The 15,698-nt window shown below is 41.5% G+C and overlaps 1 protein-coding gene across 1 annotated transcript; it reads left to right on the forward strand.

Annotated features, from left to right (window-relative positions):
* The first annotated feature begins 1,959 nt into the window (after positions 1-1,959).
* On the forward strand, positions 1,960-3,875 carry LOC133471912 (ribosyldihydronicotinamide dehydrogenase [quinone]-like). Its single transcript, XM_061762031.1, has 6 exons — positions 1,960-2,118; positions 2,259-2,432; positions 2,780-2,910; positions 2,993-3,106; positions 3,369-3,470; positions 3,537-3,875. The coding sequence occupies exons 1-6, from the start codon at positions 2,115-2,117 to the stop codon at positions 3,834-3,836; spliced, it is 825 nt and encodes a 274-aa protein (XP_061618015.1). The 5' UTR covers positions 1,960-2,114; the 3' UTR covers positions 3,837-3,875.
* Positions 3,876-15,698: the final 11,823 nt, after the last annotated feature.

A 15,698-nucleotide genomic window follows, 5' to 3' on the forward strand; every position in this document is an offset into this window, starting at 1 on the left:
GCGCATTCGTACAAGAGACTTGCATGTAAACACACATTCGCAGGAAGTAACCGGTTGATCACTAATGTTGGCAAAGTGCGGACAGCAAACAGGGCTTCACCAACAGGTCGCATGAATAAATGCATGAGGGAAGGAAAGACGAAATGTGCACTTATTTTCATCTCAATACGCAAAGGCCTACATGGAGAAGCGGACTTCGACTGGACAATCACAGACTTCCAGGGGCCCCCAAACATCTCATAAAAACGGAATAATCACATTTTCTTCACATTCAATCAATTATTATTGTTTTGGTAATTCCCGCATTTAAAAACACATGAAAATGCTTATTTATCATGATCGTTTTAAGTGCACCCCCTCCCTCCTCACGCAATGGACTATTCCATCATCTTACAGTGCACGTGCAGACTTGATGCACTAATAGAGTCGCAGGCTAGCAAAACAAACTTGTTGGCACGTTGTGAGAAACATGAAGCACAGTTACTCAAATTGAGGGAAGAAGAGGAGCTGGCGAAGAGGAAAACAAAAAAGTTTTTTTGAAAAACTATCAAAGGTTTCCACAATTTTAACAGTGACGCCAAATGGGCGTAACCGAGCTTGAATGGCGCCCTGTGCAAGCCCCTCTAGGGTCATGTTGTAAAATTGCAGCCTGCCAAGCATCTTGATATCTCAACAAATAACATCTGCAACTAGCTTCACACTGAGGATTGGTTTAGTCAGAGGCGGTGTTGCCACTTGAAGTGTGCAAAAAGGTCATTAAATGGCGCCGCGCTCATGAGCATAATTGGGGTGTCCTTCTATCTGCTTGCTGCCTATTATCAGGCTATGTCAGCCTTTTTGCATACGACATCATGGATGTGTGCATTACACAGGCATTAGACTACTTAGTTACATAAAGTAAGGGATATATGAAAAGTCTACACACCCCTGGTTAAATGCCAGGTTTTTATGAAAAAGACAAGATAAATCATTTCCAAAATGGACAGTAGCTTAGGAAAAGCATCCTGGAACAGCTGAACATTATTTGGGGTCAATCATAGGCATTTAAAATGGTGGTGTGCAGTGTGCGTTTGATTGTGATTGATTCATTCTGAACACGGCTACATCCTCACTTATTTAAATGGAATTGTAAACCTTATACTGTAGGTCACATTAATAGTGGAAAAAGTTTGGAAATGATTTATTTTGGTCCATGTTTTATATCACAAACCTGGCATTTGAAGAGGGTGTGTGTGTGTGTGTGTGTGTGTGTGTGTGTGAGAAGAGATTTTTTTAATCCACTATCCTACCTAATGGAAATTCAATGTACACCCTATTACGTTCTAAATGCATTACATTAGCCACACACGTACTGCCGGTTCTAATTTACATATTTGGTCCTCATGGGTATAGCCCATATTAGACTGTAAAAATGCAACCAACCTATCCACAATATCTGCCACTCAACCCTTTGAACTGTACCCAAGTGGCGGGCATCATGGCACAGCTGACAAATGCATTATGGGTAACGAGATCGAACATGTATGTTAAGCAGTGGTTGAAATATCCAAATTCTACATTCCCAAACAGAGCCAATTATTTACCCGAGCGTTGAATAGAAAAATTGCTTGACAGTCTGCTAATTGCCTGCTACTTTAGGTTCTAATTATTGCCGTGCATATTAACATGGCGGGTCTTTCCATTACATTGTCAGGGTGTTTTGACAGGCGCTTGACTCACACTGCCGGTGCTGACACTTGAATGGATGCACTCGAGTGGAACTATTGACATGATGTGGGATTTGTACCTTCTTGTTGTTTCCCCAGAGGGGTTTTTTTTTTTGGTTTTTTTTTTTCCTTAAAGGGCCAAAGCATGCAGTGCAAAGGTCTTCTTGAAATTGCTCGGTTTCTTCAGCTTCATTATTCTGAGGCTAATTAAGGCTTGCCCATATTTAACAATCTTTCTTTCTTTCTGACCGTCTGGGTTTCAGCTGATTGGCCGATGGCGTTAAGTGGAGAGTGGCAGCACCTGTGAGAACCAATTATTCTTCCAGTATAAAAACCTTCACTGCTTGTGCTGGTAACCACAGCAGTTCAACAGCCTTCCTGTGTGCTTTGTGGCAGCTGACTTCAGAAATGGGTAAGTTGGTGTCATCTATGTATTTTTTTTAAAAATATAAATAAATGTGATTTCAATTATGAGCTAAAGCAATTCACTTAGTGTTGCTGAATATATATATATATATATATATATATATATATATTTCTCTTTTTGTCTAGCTTTGGCAGCAAAGAATGTGCTCATCGTGTATGCCCACCAGAGCCCGGGCTCTTTCAATTCCGCTGCCAAAGACACTGCCGTCGAGGTTCTGACAGCTAAGGGCTGCGCCGTGAAAGTGTCCGACCTCTATGCTATGAAATTCAAAGCCACCGCTACAGCGGAGGATGTCATGGGTAACGTATTCCCCCAGTGTAATGAATGTTGTGACAGTCTTTTCTGGATTTGGTGCTTTTTGTGGACCATTTTTGGTTCAGACAACTACTTCATCTGTCTACTAAGAATCGAGAGTTTTATTGCTGCCAAAAGTGACAGTGTGCCACAAGCTGGCTGAACTGTGGCAAAATAATGGTAACTAAGATTTATAGTTGGGCTATAATGCAGGATACTTAACGTTCAAGCCATGAAAGTGTTTGAGTTGAATACTCAAAAGGTTTATACACTAATGATGCAACGTAAGGAAAGTGCCATCTGCCATTACTCTCCCATTTGTCCCTAATACATGGTCTCCAACTTATCTCAGGTGAGGTCAAGAATGCCGAGCACTTCCGTTATGCTGACGAGACCAAAGCGGCGTGGGAGGAAGGAAAACTGGCCGCTGACATCACCGAGGAGCAATTGAAACTCTCAGAAGCTGATCTCGTCATCTTCCAGGTATGTTGAAAGGGCTTGAAGGTTAATAAATCAGTGTTGCATCACTGACCATGAGTGCAAATTTTATTTTTATTTTTTTAAGTTCCCCATGTACTGGTTCAGTCTGCCTGCGATCCTGAAGGGTTGGATCGACCGGGTGCTCACACTTGGTTATGCCTACTCCAGTGAGAAGCGCTACAATTGTGGCATCTTTAAGGTGAGGCTTAAACAGGGCTATATTGTGGTTTGAATACACATTTTCATTTGCAGTAGTGCCTACAATTTGTTCAAGGACATTTTGAGTTTCCTGTGTTTTTGGCCCTACTGTTGACTCAGTCAAGCTAACTTGAATGATACTGCCCTCAGTTTCTCCAACTTTGCTACGGTCTGAGTGAAGCGCTGCCATTTTTATTTTCCCAGAAGCGATGTCTGCACATTGACAGCAGTCTAAAAATGATCCAACTGTTTTCCTTCAACAGGACAAGAAAGCTGTGCTGTCTTTCACTACTGGCTCTCTCGAGTCAATGTTTACTGCTAATGGCATCAATGGAGACATGAATGTAACACTCTGGCCACTTCAGGTATTTTCCACTTAATATAGCCACTGTTGCTCAGTGAAAACAACCTAAATTTCTATGTTTGAACAGAATGGCATCCTGCACTACTGTGGCTTTCAAGTTCTGGCCCCTCAAATATTCTGGGCTCCTTCCCACGTAGCCCGGGAGGCCAGCGCCGCCATGCTCCAGGCCTGGCGCAGCCGCCTTGATGGCCTCCTGGAGGAGGCCCCCCTGACCTTCACCCCCATGGACTACTTTGATGGCGAGAAGGGCTTCCAGCTGAAGCCAGAGGTCCAGGAGAAACAGGCCTGTGAGAAGTTTGGCCTGACTGTGGGCATCCACATGGGAATGGCTGTGCCACCTAACAACCAGATGAAAGCTGGAGTCTAAAATGTTTGTCTCAACTTGGTAATAAAAAGTTCAACCTGACATTTTGTATTGATTTCATGTCAATTCAGACTGTATTGGAGCCTTCTATCCTTCTGAATGCTATCTCATGACAATGTATGACATTAGCCTGTTATCACTCAAATTAGGACTGAAGACTTTCAATCAACATACCTCGAACATAAATTTTCTGGAGCACTTGTAGTCTTAAATGGAGTAAATACTTTTACTGTACCAAGGATATTTGCATGTGCTTTCACACTACTACATTTCTTTTTTTTTTTTTTTTTTTTTATACATCTGTATACTTGGGTGCATTTACCCTAATCTTTATTACTTAAAACCTGAAATTCTTTGACATAACACCTGACCGCAATTGGCTTTTACAGCTGTCACGAGCAATCGGATTGCCTCAAAATTATAGTTGTCAGGTACTAAGACAGAATATTCTACAAGTTGACTAGTTTTGTAAAAATAAGTGTACTTTCACTTTTTAGCCCACACGACAACCTTTTATTTGATCAACTGACTGGGTGAGTGACAACAACAAAAAAATTTAATTTTCCAAAACAGTCATAGCTGCCAATCATCTTAGCAATAAAACAAGTGAATATGTAACTGTCCATCACAGAAAATGACAAACCATTGCAGTTTTCCAATGTCAAAAGCTGAGGCCTGATTGATCATTTTCATCTCTATAATTGCAATAGGACATTTTCATCTGATTTGTAATAAAACTACCAATTTAGCTCAACAAGGTCAAAGTTGACATAATTTGACACATTCTCTACTCTGGGTCAGCAGAAACTTGTGGCAGGTGTCCATCTCAAAGAGTGGCCCTACCATTGAAGGACACTGAATGTGCTTGCTTGTTTGGGCATTTGAGGAGCGACAAAGAAAATACTGCATGAAAGAAAAAGAGCTCAGGAAGAGGCGTCGCTTGCCCGCCGCTGTCTAACATTGCGAAACATTTCAAGTGTTCACTTTCATGCAAAGAGAATATTTGATTTCAGAACACTTTGTCAACTGCAAACTGGGAAATCGTAATGCTGCTGACAGGGTAGAAAGGATTCACCCCCACCCCCACCCCCCAGCCCCCAGCCTTCGCACTAAAATGCTGGTCGCTTGCAATCTCACAGTTTTTCAGCAGCGCGTTGCCGTTCGGCCCTGGTGTATTCGCGGCGAGACGGAAATAGAACATGCTCAGCCGACAACTGAAAATGGATTTGATACAATTGAGCTGACAGATGGCTTCCTCGAAGTAGACTGATGGAAATTGAGATCTGACACAAGCAGGAAAGCGTTCACAGACAAAGAAAATATTCAAACTTCAAATAATTAACAGTCACCGTTGATCAGTTTTAATTTAATAAACAAACACAAACTTGCCCACCTTTTTATAATCTCGTCACCACTGGAGAAAATCTGGAAATCTTTGTCACAAAAGGAAACGTTCCCATGTTTTTTGGTGTTAGTTATGGGAGTCAACACATACCTGCCGCCATTTAAAAGTGCCTCTGATTAACCCCAAATGAAGCCAAGTTGTTCTAGTAGGCTTTTCCTGACATTTGTTTTGCTTTTGTTTTGTTTTCATTCTTTTTTTCAATCTGCCCCCAGCTGACAAACAAAACAAAAAATTAGCCACCAACATGCTTTTCTGTAGGTATGGTTTTCTTTTGGCGCAGTGTTGCGTTTACGCCGAACATACCTTTTGGAATTAAGGCTAGTCTTCAACCTTTCCTCACATCGTTGGAAGATTTTGTCACGGTGTTTTTATTAAATCACAAAAACCTGTCATTTAAACAGACTTTTTCTATCCTATGTATAGGACGAATCAGATAAAGATATAGACATCTAAATGAAGAAAAAGTTTCCGAACACTTCACCTGCTGACCTTTTGCCGTTTCGTGGTCCACTTGACAAGATCTTGGCGGTGTGCTCGTGCATCACCGAACGGAAGTAAAACGTAGAGGTGTCGCATCAAAAAAAGCACTTCGCATTTCACGTACACACCGGACTAATCCACGCTTGAAGTTGCCGGGAGATGAATTAGACACGATCTAAGTGAAATCTATTATTCATTATGTATCTAGGAGACGTGGCACGAAGGGAAGGAAGCAGTGTTGTGTTTTTAGGTCAGCATGGCGATTAAAAAGAGGGGGGGGGGGGGGGGGGGGGGGGAGACTGTATCTTAACCAGTGCAAAACACTGAAATTCCATTTTTCAAAAGTGCTGGTTTTACTTTTACAAACTGCAGTACTCCATGACTGGGCATTTTGCCTCTTGAGAGATAAGCAGGGGGCGTCTTATTGGTATCATATAATACCATCAGTGTCATATTGATCCACTTTTATCAGTGGCATCGATCAGTCTGGGATGAGAGACTCAAGAGAATTTCTCACTAAACCCCTTTGGCCAAATATGAGCGCTTTATGTGTTGGCAATGAATGTTTTCTCATCATTCCTTTGCAGTCGCGTCTCATTATTGTTGGTCTTTAGGCACCCCAGTTCAAGTCATTTTTATGTCCTCGTAGTCGGCAATGCTTTAAACCATGGGTGTCCAACTGAAGGTCCGGGGGCCAGATGCGGCCCACCACATCATTTTATGTGGCCCGCGAAATAAAAATCATGCTCGTCAACTTCTGTGATTTTTGCTCAAATCTGTATCCAAATTCCAAATTGTCATAATAATAAACAATAATGTTGAGATATTGCATTTTTCTGTTACCAAAACCCTTCTTCTACAGTAACTTAAACAATACTTGAACAAATTATTATCCTTGTTTTCTGATTTCAAACTAGTTATCCCTCATTTTGTTGTGTAATGGTAATATGTTTTGGTGATGATTAAACATCTATATGGTTTCACCGTTCCAACGGCCCTCTGGGGGAAATCATAACTACAATGAGGCCTGAGACAAAAAAAAAAAAGACTTTGACGCCCCTGCTTTAAACAATTCACGTTAATTCATTGGTCAATGTTTTGGATGGCATGAAAGTTCGATCAAAACTTTCCATCAGAATATGCCTTATTGCAGCTTTTTAAACAATTGTTTTTTTTAAAAGAGGTTTTACAATATAGGGGCAGGTCTGAATTTAGAGTTGTAAGCCTTCAGTGTTGGTCCACGTTGTGCACCTGTGATCAAAAGGTGGATCTTTTATATTACAGTATTACTGTACATTAGTGGTTGATTATATTTGTGTGTTAGGGTTAAAACGATGCGTAGGTTGCATGACCATTACTGCTACTCAATTGTCATTAAAGTTAAAAGTGTTAACAGAGTGTGTTTTTTTTTTTTGGTTTCAGACTTATTATATTGGTTATTTTTTATGACCGTTCCTAATGTTATTATATTACTTCAATCATGGACTGTGCAGTTAATAAATATTTGGTTTTCTCAGTTACATTAAATTTTGTTGTTGTTGTTATTTTCAAAAATAAACGCACCCCTAATTAACTAACTTAATTAACTAACTTTGCTCTTTTAGCCCCGTGCAGGGATTGAACTCCGCAGGCAGCTGCGATGCAGCAGTTAGCGCAGAAACTGCATGATTGTCCACATTGAATAACCTGGCTTTTATCCACTTAGGATCCAACTCAAAGGGATATTTTTCAAGCATTTTCATACTTGGAAGTTGGGAAAAAATTTGTGTGCGCGATTCCTTGAATTTATGAATTCGGTTTCTAAAATGACCAAATGAATAGTGGTAGTCATCGGCTCATTAAGCCAAAGTGGCCATTCTAGGAAATAGGGAGAGCTCATTAAAAAGCAGTGTTCTACGGTTCTGAAACATCCACTCAATGCTATTAACAGATCCTATTATGAACTAAATTTATGTCCTGAAGTATTGCTGTAAAAGCTTCAGTTAAAATAAATAAATGAGGTGTTCGTGATCTTTTGAATGACAAGTGTGCAACCAGTTCACTCCGGACTGGTCAACTGTCAGTCATGGGGTCAATATTGCAAAGTGGTGAAAAAGGCCAAATACACTGAAATATTGTAGTTGTCGTGGACACGGCCAAATGATTAGCTCCTGCTACTTTGTACCTTTCTTGGCTTTCATTTAATGGCTCGCATTTACATGATTCCCGTTACATTGTTACACACAAATCGAGTATAACAGTAATCGATTCAAAAGGTCATCACACGGTTGGGTGTGACGAAATCTAACTCAGCCATTTATGGATTAACAAGTCATTTGTACAGACTAACGATATCTTCCTGGAATAAGAAAGACTTTCATCCATAGTAATCACTGAACATTATAATACAGATAATTTACTGCATGTATTCTACAGTAGGACTCTTCACAAATTGTAGTAGTTTCTATAAAAAGCACATGATCACCACATGGACGACATCTGAGGCACACACAAACAGCAGGGTTGTGTGTGAATGGAGCTTGGAAAGATTTATGCCAGATGGTGCAACTCTTTGTGCGCCGCCACCGGGTATCCTAATTATTATTTTTTTTGTGAAGCGAGGTTTCCTCTTTGAAACCGGCCGCGTCGGATGACACGGCCCGAGGCGAGCCAGAGACCGGCCCCGAACACAATGCCGACATTCTCCACGCTCGCATGCACGCCGAAGGAATATTGGAAAAAAAGTGCACATACAGACAATGTAACGTATACAAACGCACAGACAAATAAATGCTTGTGTGTGTGGACTGGGACACACGCAAATGCCGTGTCTTGAAAAAGCAGCAGTTAATTATGTTATAGTGAACGGAACTGTTATAGTCTGTTGGTCTTTTCAGGCCGTTTTGCTGTTTTCTTTAGCGCTTTTGTTCATGCACATGACACAAAGTATTCTGTCAACCCAACTTAGAACAAAGTTAAACAATCCATACAATGAACTATTGTTTTTGGCACTTTTCAGTTAATTTGTCAATATGTTATTCAAGTGTACATGACTACCAAACCTACTTACAAGATCTGGTTTAATCATTATTATTATTATTATTATTTTTGAACAAATTGCATACAATGTCTTCATGTCGCAGAGTGTGTCCATATGTTTCTTAAACAAATTGTCTAATTAATTGAATCCAAATAATCAGTGAGCAACAAAGGTTCCCTTTGTTGCAGCGGAAGAGAGTGTCAACTCTTGCCAAACAGATGGCAAAGCAAAACTGCTCTTCAAACAAAAATGCTCTTGAGCGCATCCTCCCTTGGCATAAATTGGAGATTTTCTATGAAAAAGTACGTTACATACTATTCAATGTTACATTTTCATTATTTGGACAAATATTTGATATCACATGCATGTAAAGAGAGTGTATTAGATGAACATTATGATTTATTTTTCATCTATGCAGCATCAAAGTGTATTAGTGTACCCCACCTCCCGCCCAGAGTCAGGTGAGATAGGCTCCAGCTCCAGAAAATAGATGGATGTGTGGATTTATTGACGATAAATATTTCACATCATAAGCATATAAATGCAAGAATGAAAGGCAGGACTGAGAGGGAAACACAGACAGCGAAGGGGAGAAGTCAAGGACACGCCATAAAAGGCTGCATTAAAAACGAGACATGGTTATCCATCCAATCAAATTCATAACCTGCACTAAGTACATTTGGCAGGCTGGCTCCCAGAAATTGAAAAATGGTGGAAGTGTGTCCTCTGGCATGCTCCCGCCGCCCTAAGACACACACACATACACACACACACACACACACGTGCACGCGTAATATGCGCTTCAATCAAAGCACAGCCAGGTAGGTGTAAGTACCAATTCAGGGGACGCCATTATGCAAAGGAAATGTCATTAGTGATTTGACAATTTCATGCATCGGTGCATACTTCCACATCTCCGGAAAATGGCAGGGCACGGGCGGAAAAGGGTAGCACCAAAAGAAAAGCGTTCGTGGGGGGGGGGGGGTGAGCTAATCCTCATCAGCACATTACATGAGCTGAAGCAAAGTGTGCTTCGTTTTTAATTTCATTATTACCTTGAAGTGGGAAATTGAAGCGATGAAGATGAGCACTGTCTACATACCACACGCACACACACTATGTGTCTCAGTCCTGAATCAAAAAGGTGACGAGCACTGTAATGCTTCTCTAGTCACTATCTGACTGATGAGCGCATTTAATTATGTCAAATTTATTCCCTATTTTGTTTGAATGGCATTTCACAGTGGCGGCGGTAACTGCGTCGTTAAATCACATTTGGACTCGATGGCAGGCAATAGTGTTTATAGCGTTGGATGGGGGGGGGGGGGGGAGAAAAAAAAAAAAAAAAAAAAAGATGGTGATAATAAAGCTAATGTATCATAACAACCTTCAGGCTAGTTTGCAACAAGAGCACACTGAGCGAGCGTTCCCAAAAGACTCTCTCCGGAAAGTGGTGGCGTGCAATCGGTGTGACGTGACTGCTCAAACGGCGGAGGCACATCGGATCAGCACAAATCTCTTGCGGCTCGGAATACATCGCCAAAGGACGGTGTGCCGAGGCAAACGGACGCCCACGGGTGGCAGCGTGACCTCTGTTTCCACTGAAAAAGCAGAGTTGTTAGTATACTACACGAGCTGATAAATCGCACGCCTGACAGCTTTTCTTCAAGCTTTTGACTGATGTTGTATACAGACATGACACCATGCTGTCACTGTCTTTCCAACTGCAGAGTCTGCGCGAGGCCAACTATACAGGCCACTTGAGTTCATGTTTGCAGGTCACTTGACTTCACCTTTTAATCACACAAATCCATAACACTTTGCTGAGGGTCAGCCCACGGGCTAACAAAGAACTCATGATCATTCGGAATCATAATGGGACCTCCCTTATCCTCTATGAACCAGAATGTACTTTGCAAACTAACAGGCAGACGGCCATCCCATTAATTTCTTTTTTGTTACTGAGTGACGTTCTAGTTATATACAGTGCTGACCACCATTATTGGCACCTATGATCTTTGGCAAAAAGCAGAGGAAGGATTAAATCACATTCAGTCATAAGTCTCAAGTGTCAAGCGAGTCCCAAGTTAATAAGGACAAGAAAAACACACACACCAAAAAAAAAAAAAAAAAAAAAAAAATCAAGACAAGTCAAGTTCATTACTTGGGTTGAGAAAGCCATACAATCTTTTCTTTAATAATTAATTTTGTTAATGGTTCCAAACCAGTCCCCGTATTGTCGGTCACTAGTTCCCAAACCATCACTTTTCAGCCAACCAAAAGAAATTAAAATTGCATCAGCTAAGGGTGCAAGCCATTTTCAACACTTTAGATAACAATAATAATAATTTGTACACATAAATAAATAAATACATTTTAAAAACAAACACACCCCGGACTGACCAATAGTACAAAACGAAATTGACCAAATTTGGACATGAGGTTTCTGCCCGATGTGAGCCATATCTAATTTACAAGAGTTTATTGGCAGTGCAGAGCAGTGATTTATACATAAACAAAATGAAGCCTTTACGGAATAGTGTAGTTAAGCAGAGAGGAAAAGCCATTATGTTGTGGGCCTGTTTTGCCTCCTCAAGTACAGTGAAGGCCTGAAGGTATTGAAGGATTCATGAAAACTAGATGATCCAGTGATTTTCGAGCAAAATGTGCAACCTGCTGTCAGGCTTAGATGGAGGAGCATGGGTTCTTCAGAACACCATGGAAAAAAAAGATGAAACCTTTAATTTCTCTCAGAATTGTTATGAGGCAGTCGTCCAGCAAAATATGAAATATTAAACCTTTCTTCTTTGAAACCACCAAAAGCTACACATTTGGCACATTTTACTTCCGAAGATATTGTAAACTGTAAGAAAAGAATTGGTGACCAGAATTGTGTGGTCAGTAAAGGCTTGCTAACAAAAACAAAAAAAGAAGAGACTTTTTCAAGGTAATGTACTTGGCAGGTTTGTCACAGCTATGAGCGCGGTTTACTTCAAACTAGCGATTCTCAAAGCACAGTCTCCCTTCTGGTGGGACAACTCGTCGAAAATAAATAAAAACATATTTTGCATATTTGACTGGCATGGAGAACAGACAGAACATTGACAGAAGTGATTGGCTTGGGCAATAATTTGGTCCACAGTCTCAATTATTTCTCAGCATCTGATCCAAACAATTTGCATCTGTGAGGCGTCCCGAGCTATGAAATCATTGCGAAGTCAGCTTTAAATCTTTTTCAGCCCCTGGGTGGGTAATTTGTCAGCCTCAAGCCAGCTAAAATACGTAATTGGGCGCCCAAAGTGAAGGGATTGGATTAAGGCACGGCTGTGGAGAAAAGATTCGAAAGATATTGTTGTGAGGATTACTTGAAGCAGATGTGAATGTCGCATCAAAACAGCGACGTGTCCGTCGGTGGTGGATTTCTGAGCTGTGGGATTTGAGAGCTTGGCTTTCTTCTTCAGAGTTGTTGTCAACATTATCATTATAAAATGAATCGAATCTCCGAGACTGGTAAAGGCAATCCAGTAATTTATAGTCTTTACCCGTGGATGTCGGACTAAGCCATATTTAGCTACCTCTTCATCATCGGAAGTAACTCTGTTACTTGGCTATTTTACGCTAAAGCAGTAGATGCATATTAGAAAGAAAATTAACTGGCATGTAGCAGACTTAATTAGGCCATTGGTTGCTTTAGAGCAAATGCAGAACTACAAATTTGGCTAACCACACCACCTTTTCAAACGTACTACATCATTAACCATGAATAAATCACCTGGAAAAACATTCCATGCTTGCCAATAAAATGTTGATTTTGAAATGAAAAAAAAAATGCATTGTCACAAACAAATAGCACTTTTTCATTTTCATTCACATCATCCCTAATTAGTCAGCACTGAAATTAATTAATGCTTCTGAGTCTAATGAGCCTTAAATAGGAACCTGAAGCCCACACCCACATTCCAACATCAATCCAATTATCTTTGGTGGCCTTGTCCTTTCTGTCCCAGTGAGAGCAGACCAAACACATTCAAAAAAGTGGAAATCAAAACCCGGTGGAATGACTTGCGGAACCCATGTGGCGCATCTGTGCTCTTGGCCGGCTTCCACGGCAGCTGAAGCAAAAACAGGAGGATTTCCAGCGAGCACGCGGACAGAAGCAGAATTGAAAAGCCGCGTGATGACCTTCATCTCCTGTCAGTCCGCCGAGACTCGAACATGGCAGCTAATGTATAGTACGGTACCAGTTGTATACATAGCGTCTTGCTGCTGATGTGTATGGACACAAATTCATGAACAGCGCGCGTATAGCATGCAGACAAAATACATGCACACGCTGGTAAAAATATTTTTATGTGAAGATACATTTGCCTCGCTCTCATGAGACATCCTGCAAAATTGCCACGTCAGTGTTGTAACAGACCAAGCATCGGTAGGTACTGTAAGTATAGTAGGTAGGTCGATGGGTATGTTAGTTGGTCCTTCGATAGGTCAACTCGGTAGGCGGGTAGGTCGATCCTCCGGTTGGTCAGTGGGTATGTGGATCGCTGGTTGGTAGGTAGGTAGGTCGGCCAGATGGGTTGATAAACGCGTAGGTAGGACGGTTGGTTGTGTGTGGTAAGAAAGGTTGGTCAGTCGGTTGGTTTGGTCAGCGGGTAGGAAGGTCAATCCAAATGGTGGCTTATCGCGCATTGAGAACCATTGCACGGGTCGGTGTGTACTATATGCTGCCAGTTTGAATAATAGCTCAAATGTTGACCAAAAACCTGAACCAATCCCATCAAACGTCTTTGTAATGCTATTTACTTCATCACAAGATAAATGGCTGCATCGCAACTGGTGGCAGAGAGGAGATTGATTTGACAGTCAGGCGCAAAGCCGAAACGTTGAGGCGAGGTCGCCTTCTAAATCATTCATCACAGAAGATGATCGATGGGTTCGTGAGACTTCAGGAGCCCGAGAACAGAAGAGTGGGCCATTGTCATGCAGCTGTAGCTCAAAACTGGCAAAAACAGCCTTGAGGAAGGCTACACTTTTCATATTTTTTTGGCAAGGATTCGTTAACATAGCGAGCGGGAATCAGGTAGTTGTTAGATCTGTAAGTTGTGTTGCGTTTTGCTTGCAGTAAATTTGATCCTACGGTGTGACTAATGGCGACTGTCATCTTGGACCACTTGTGCGTATTTGTTTCTCCGAGTACAGAAAATTGACTTCAGTTTGTGGTCAGGTGTGTGGCCACATCGGAACATTAGTCACATCGCAGCAAGGTTACAAGGGCCCTGCAAATGTGTGCCTCCATCCTCACCATGTGAATGGAGTATCATCATTACAGTCTCAGAGGTCCCGGCGGATCATTTTAGCCGTAAGCGTTCACCGCTGACGCTGGGAAAATGTTAATTACCTCGTTCAGCATTCACGCAACTACACGTGTGCGAGCACGCACGTCCGCTGTGTATGCAAGTATCCTTCTTCCAAAGACGCTCCGTCGACGCATTCTTCAGCAGGCCAACGACTGCGTGTTAAATGTTAACTTTTCGATTGGTTGAAATGTCAGCGTTGCAATTTTGGGAAATGTGCGACCACAGAGACAAAAGGGAATGATTGAACTAATTTAATTATCTACTTCGGTATTCCGTGTGAAATGTGCAATTTCAGCGTGGTCGTTTTGAAGCGCTGTAAAATTGGTTGAGCGTTTGCGTCAATGGCTGCGCGACAAATGGACGGGGGTTAATGTGTGCTCGAAAACATGGTGAGTCAAGGTTTTTTTGGGGGGGGGAGGTGGTGGAGGGACACACACAGGAACTGTCACCATCATAAAAGATTAACTGTAGAAGCGATGTTTTAAGCAAAGTTTTTATGGTATTATCAAGAGAGGTTAACCAGTACAGACTCAAACTATATTAAAGTAAAACGGCATGACAAACACTCAATGTGGAGCTTCGAACTTGTACTGAGCAGCCAGACTGTTTCTACAGTGTTATACTCAGTCACTTGACGTCTCACAAGATTCGCGGATTGAGCTCCATATTTTGGATTCATATTTTTTCCTCCCAAATATTGGCTAAACCTCAAATTGGACCACTTTTGGGGCGGATGAATCCTTTAAACTCTAATACTCCATCCATTATCGATGTCATAGCTGACTTTCGACTGGTCTCCAGCCAACCGTTTTGTTTTTTTAGTGCCCCGCTCAGGGAGTGCCAGTGTAATTTCATTGTGGCGCTGTCACAACATTCACTAACAATAGCGCAATCACAATAAAGTTGTTTATGTTATTTGGCCACTGTGAGTAGTAATTCTCTAATTAATATGTGATACTGCCATGCGGTCAAGTATATGGACAGTGCTTAAATTTGAAAGGCAGCAGTTTTATGAAATTATTTTTGAGGGGCCACTTTAAGCAGCCTTGTGATTTAGAATCGAAGTTGTCATTAAAACAAAATGACTAGCTCTATTGTGACATTTGCGTTGAAAGTCTGTTATTCTTCAGCTGAAACGGGGGCCTGAGTTAATTAAGGCGTAGGGAATGATTAACAGCATCCAATATTAGTCAGTGTTAGCATAAAACCTTCAGGCTTCTGCTAGAAAGCAAAATAATGTCAGGAAAGGACTACTAGAACAGCTGCAATTTATCTGGCCTGAATCATACGCGCTTTAGATGGTGGCAGGTGTTGGTGATCTAAAATCGCCAACTGTCGTCGTAAACCTACCCGCATGTCCTGATTTTCGGCCCCCCCCCCCCCCCCCCCCCCCCCCCTTTGTTTGTAACCCCGATGACCCAATGGTTATTCAAAACTCGGGCGTACAAAGGAAAAAAAATATTCAAAACAGAGTACAGCAGCAGCAGCTGTTGCTCCAAGCATAAATTCGGTATCAAAGTTGTGCTGTGCACACATTGAAGTCTCCTGCTGTCTACTGGAGGCAAACATGGAACAAAATGTTTTTTTTTATGTGCTCACAAGTC

The sequence above is a fragment of the Phyllopteryx taeniolatus genome, chromosome 22 (assembly GCF_024500385.1).
Source record: "Phyllopteryx taeniolatus isolate TA_2022b chromosome 22, UOR_Ptae_1.2, whole genome shotgun sequence".
NCBI classification, from domain to species: domain Eukaryota; kingdom Metazoa; phylum Chordata; class Actinopteri; order Syngnathiformes; family Syngnathidae; genus Phyllopteryx; species Phyllopteryx taeniolatus.

Excerpts from the sequence above, each read along its gene's own strand:
- LOC133471912 (XM_061762031.1), top strand. Across the intron at positions 3,107-3,368 it reads ACAATTGTGGCATCTTTAAG|GACAAGAAAGCTGTGCTGTC; the intron begins GTGAGGCTTAAA and ends TTCCTTCAACAG. Across the intron at positions 3,471-3,536 it reads TAACACTCTGGCCACTTCAG|AATGGCATCCTGCACTACTG; the intron begins GTATTTTCCACT and ends ATGTTTGAACAG.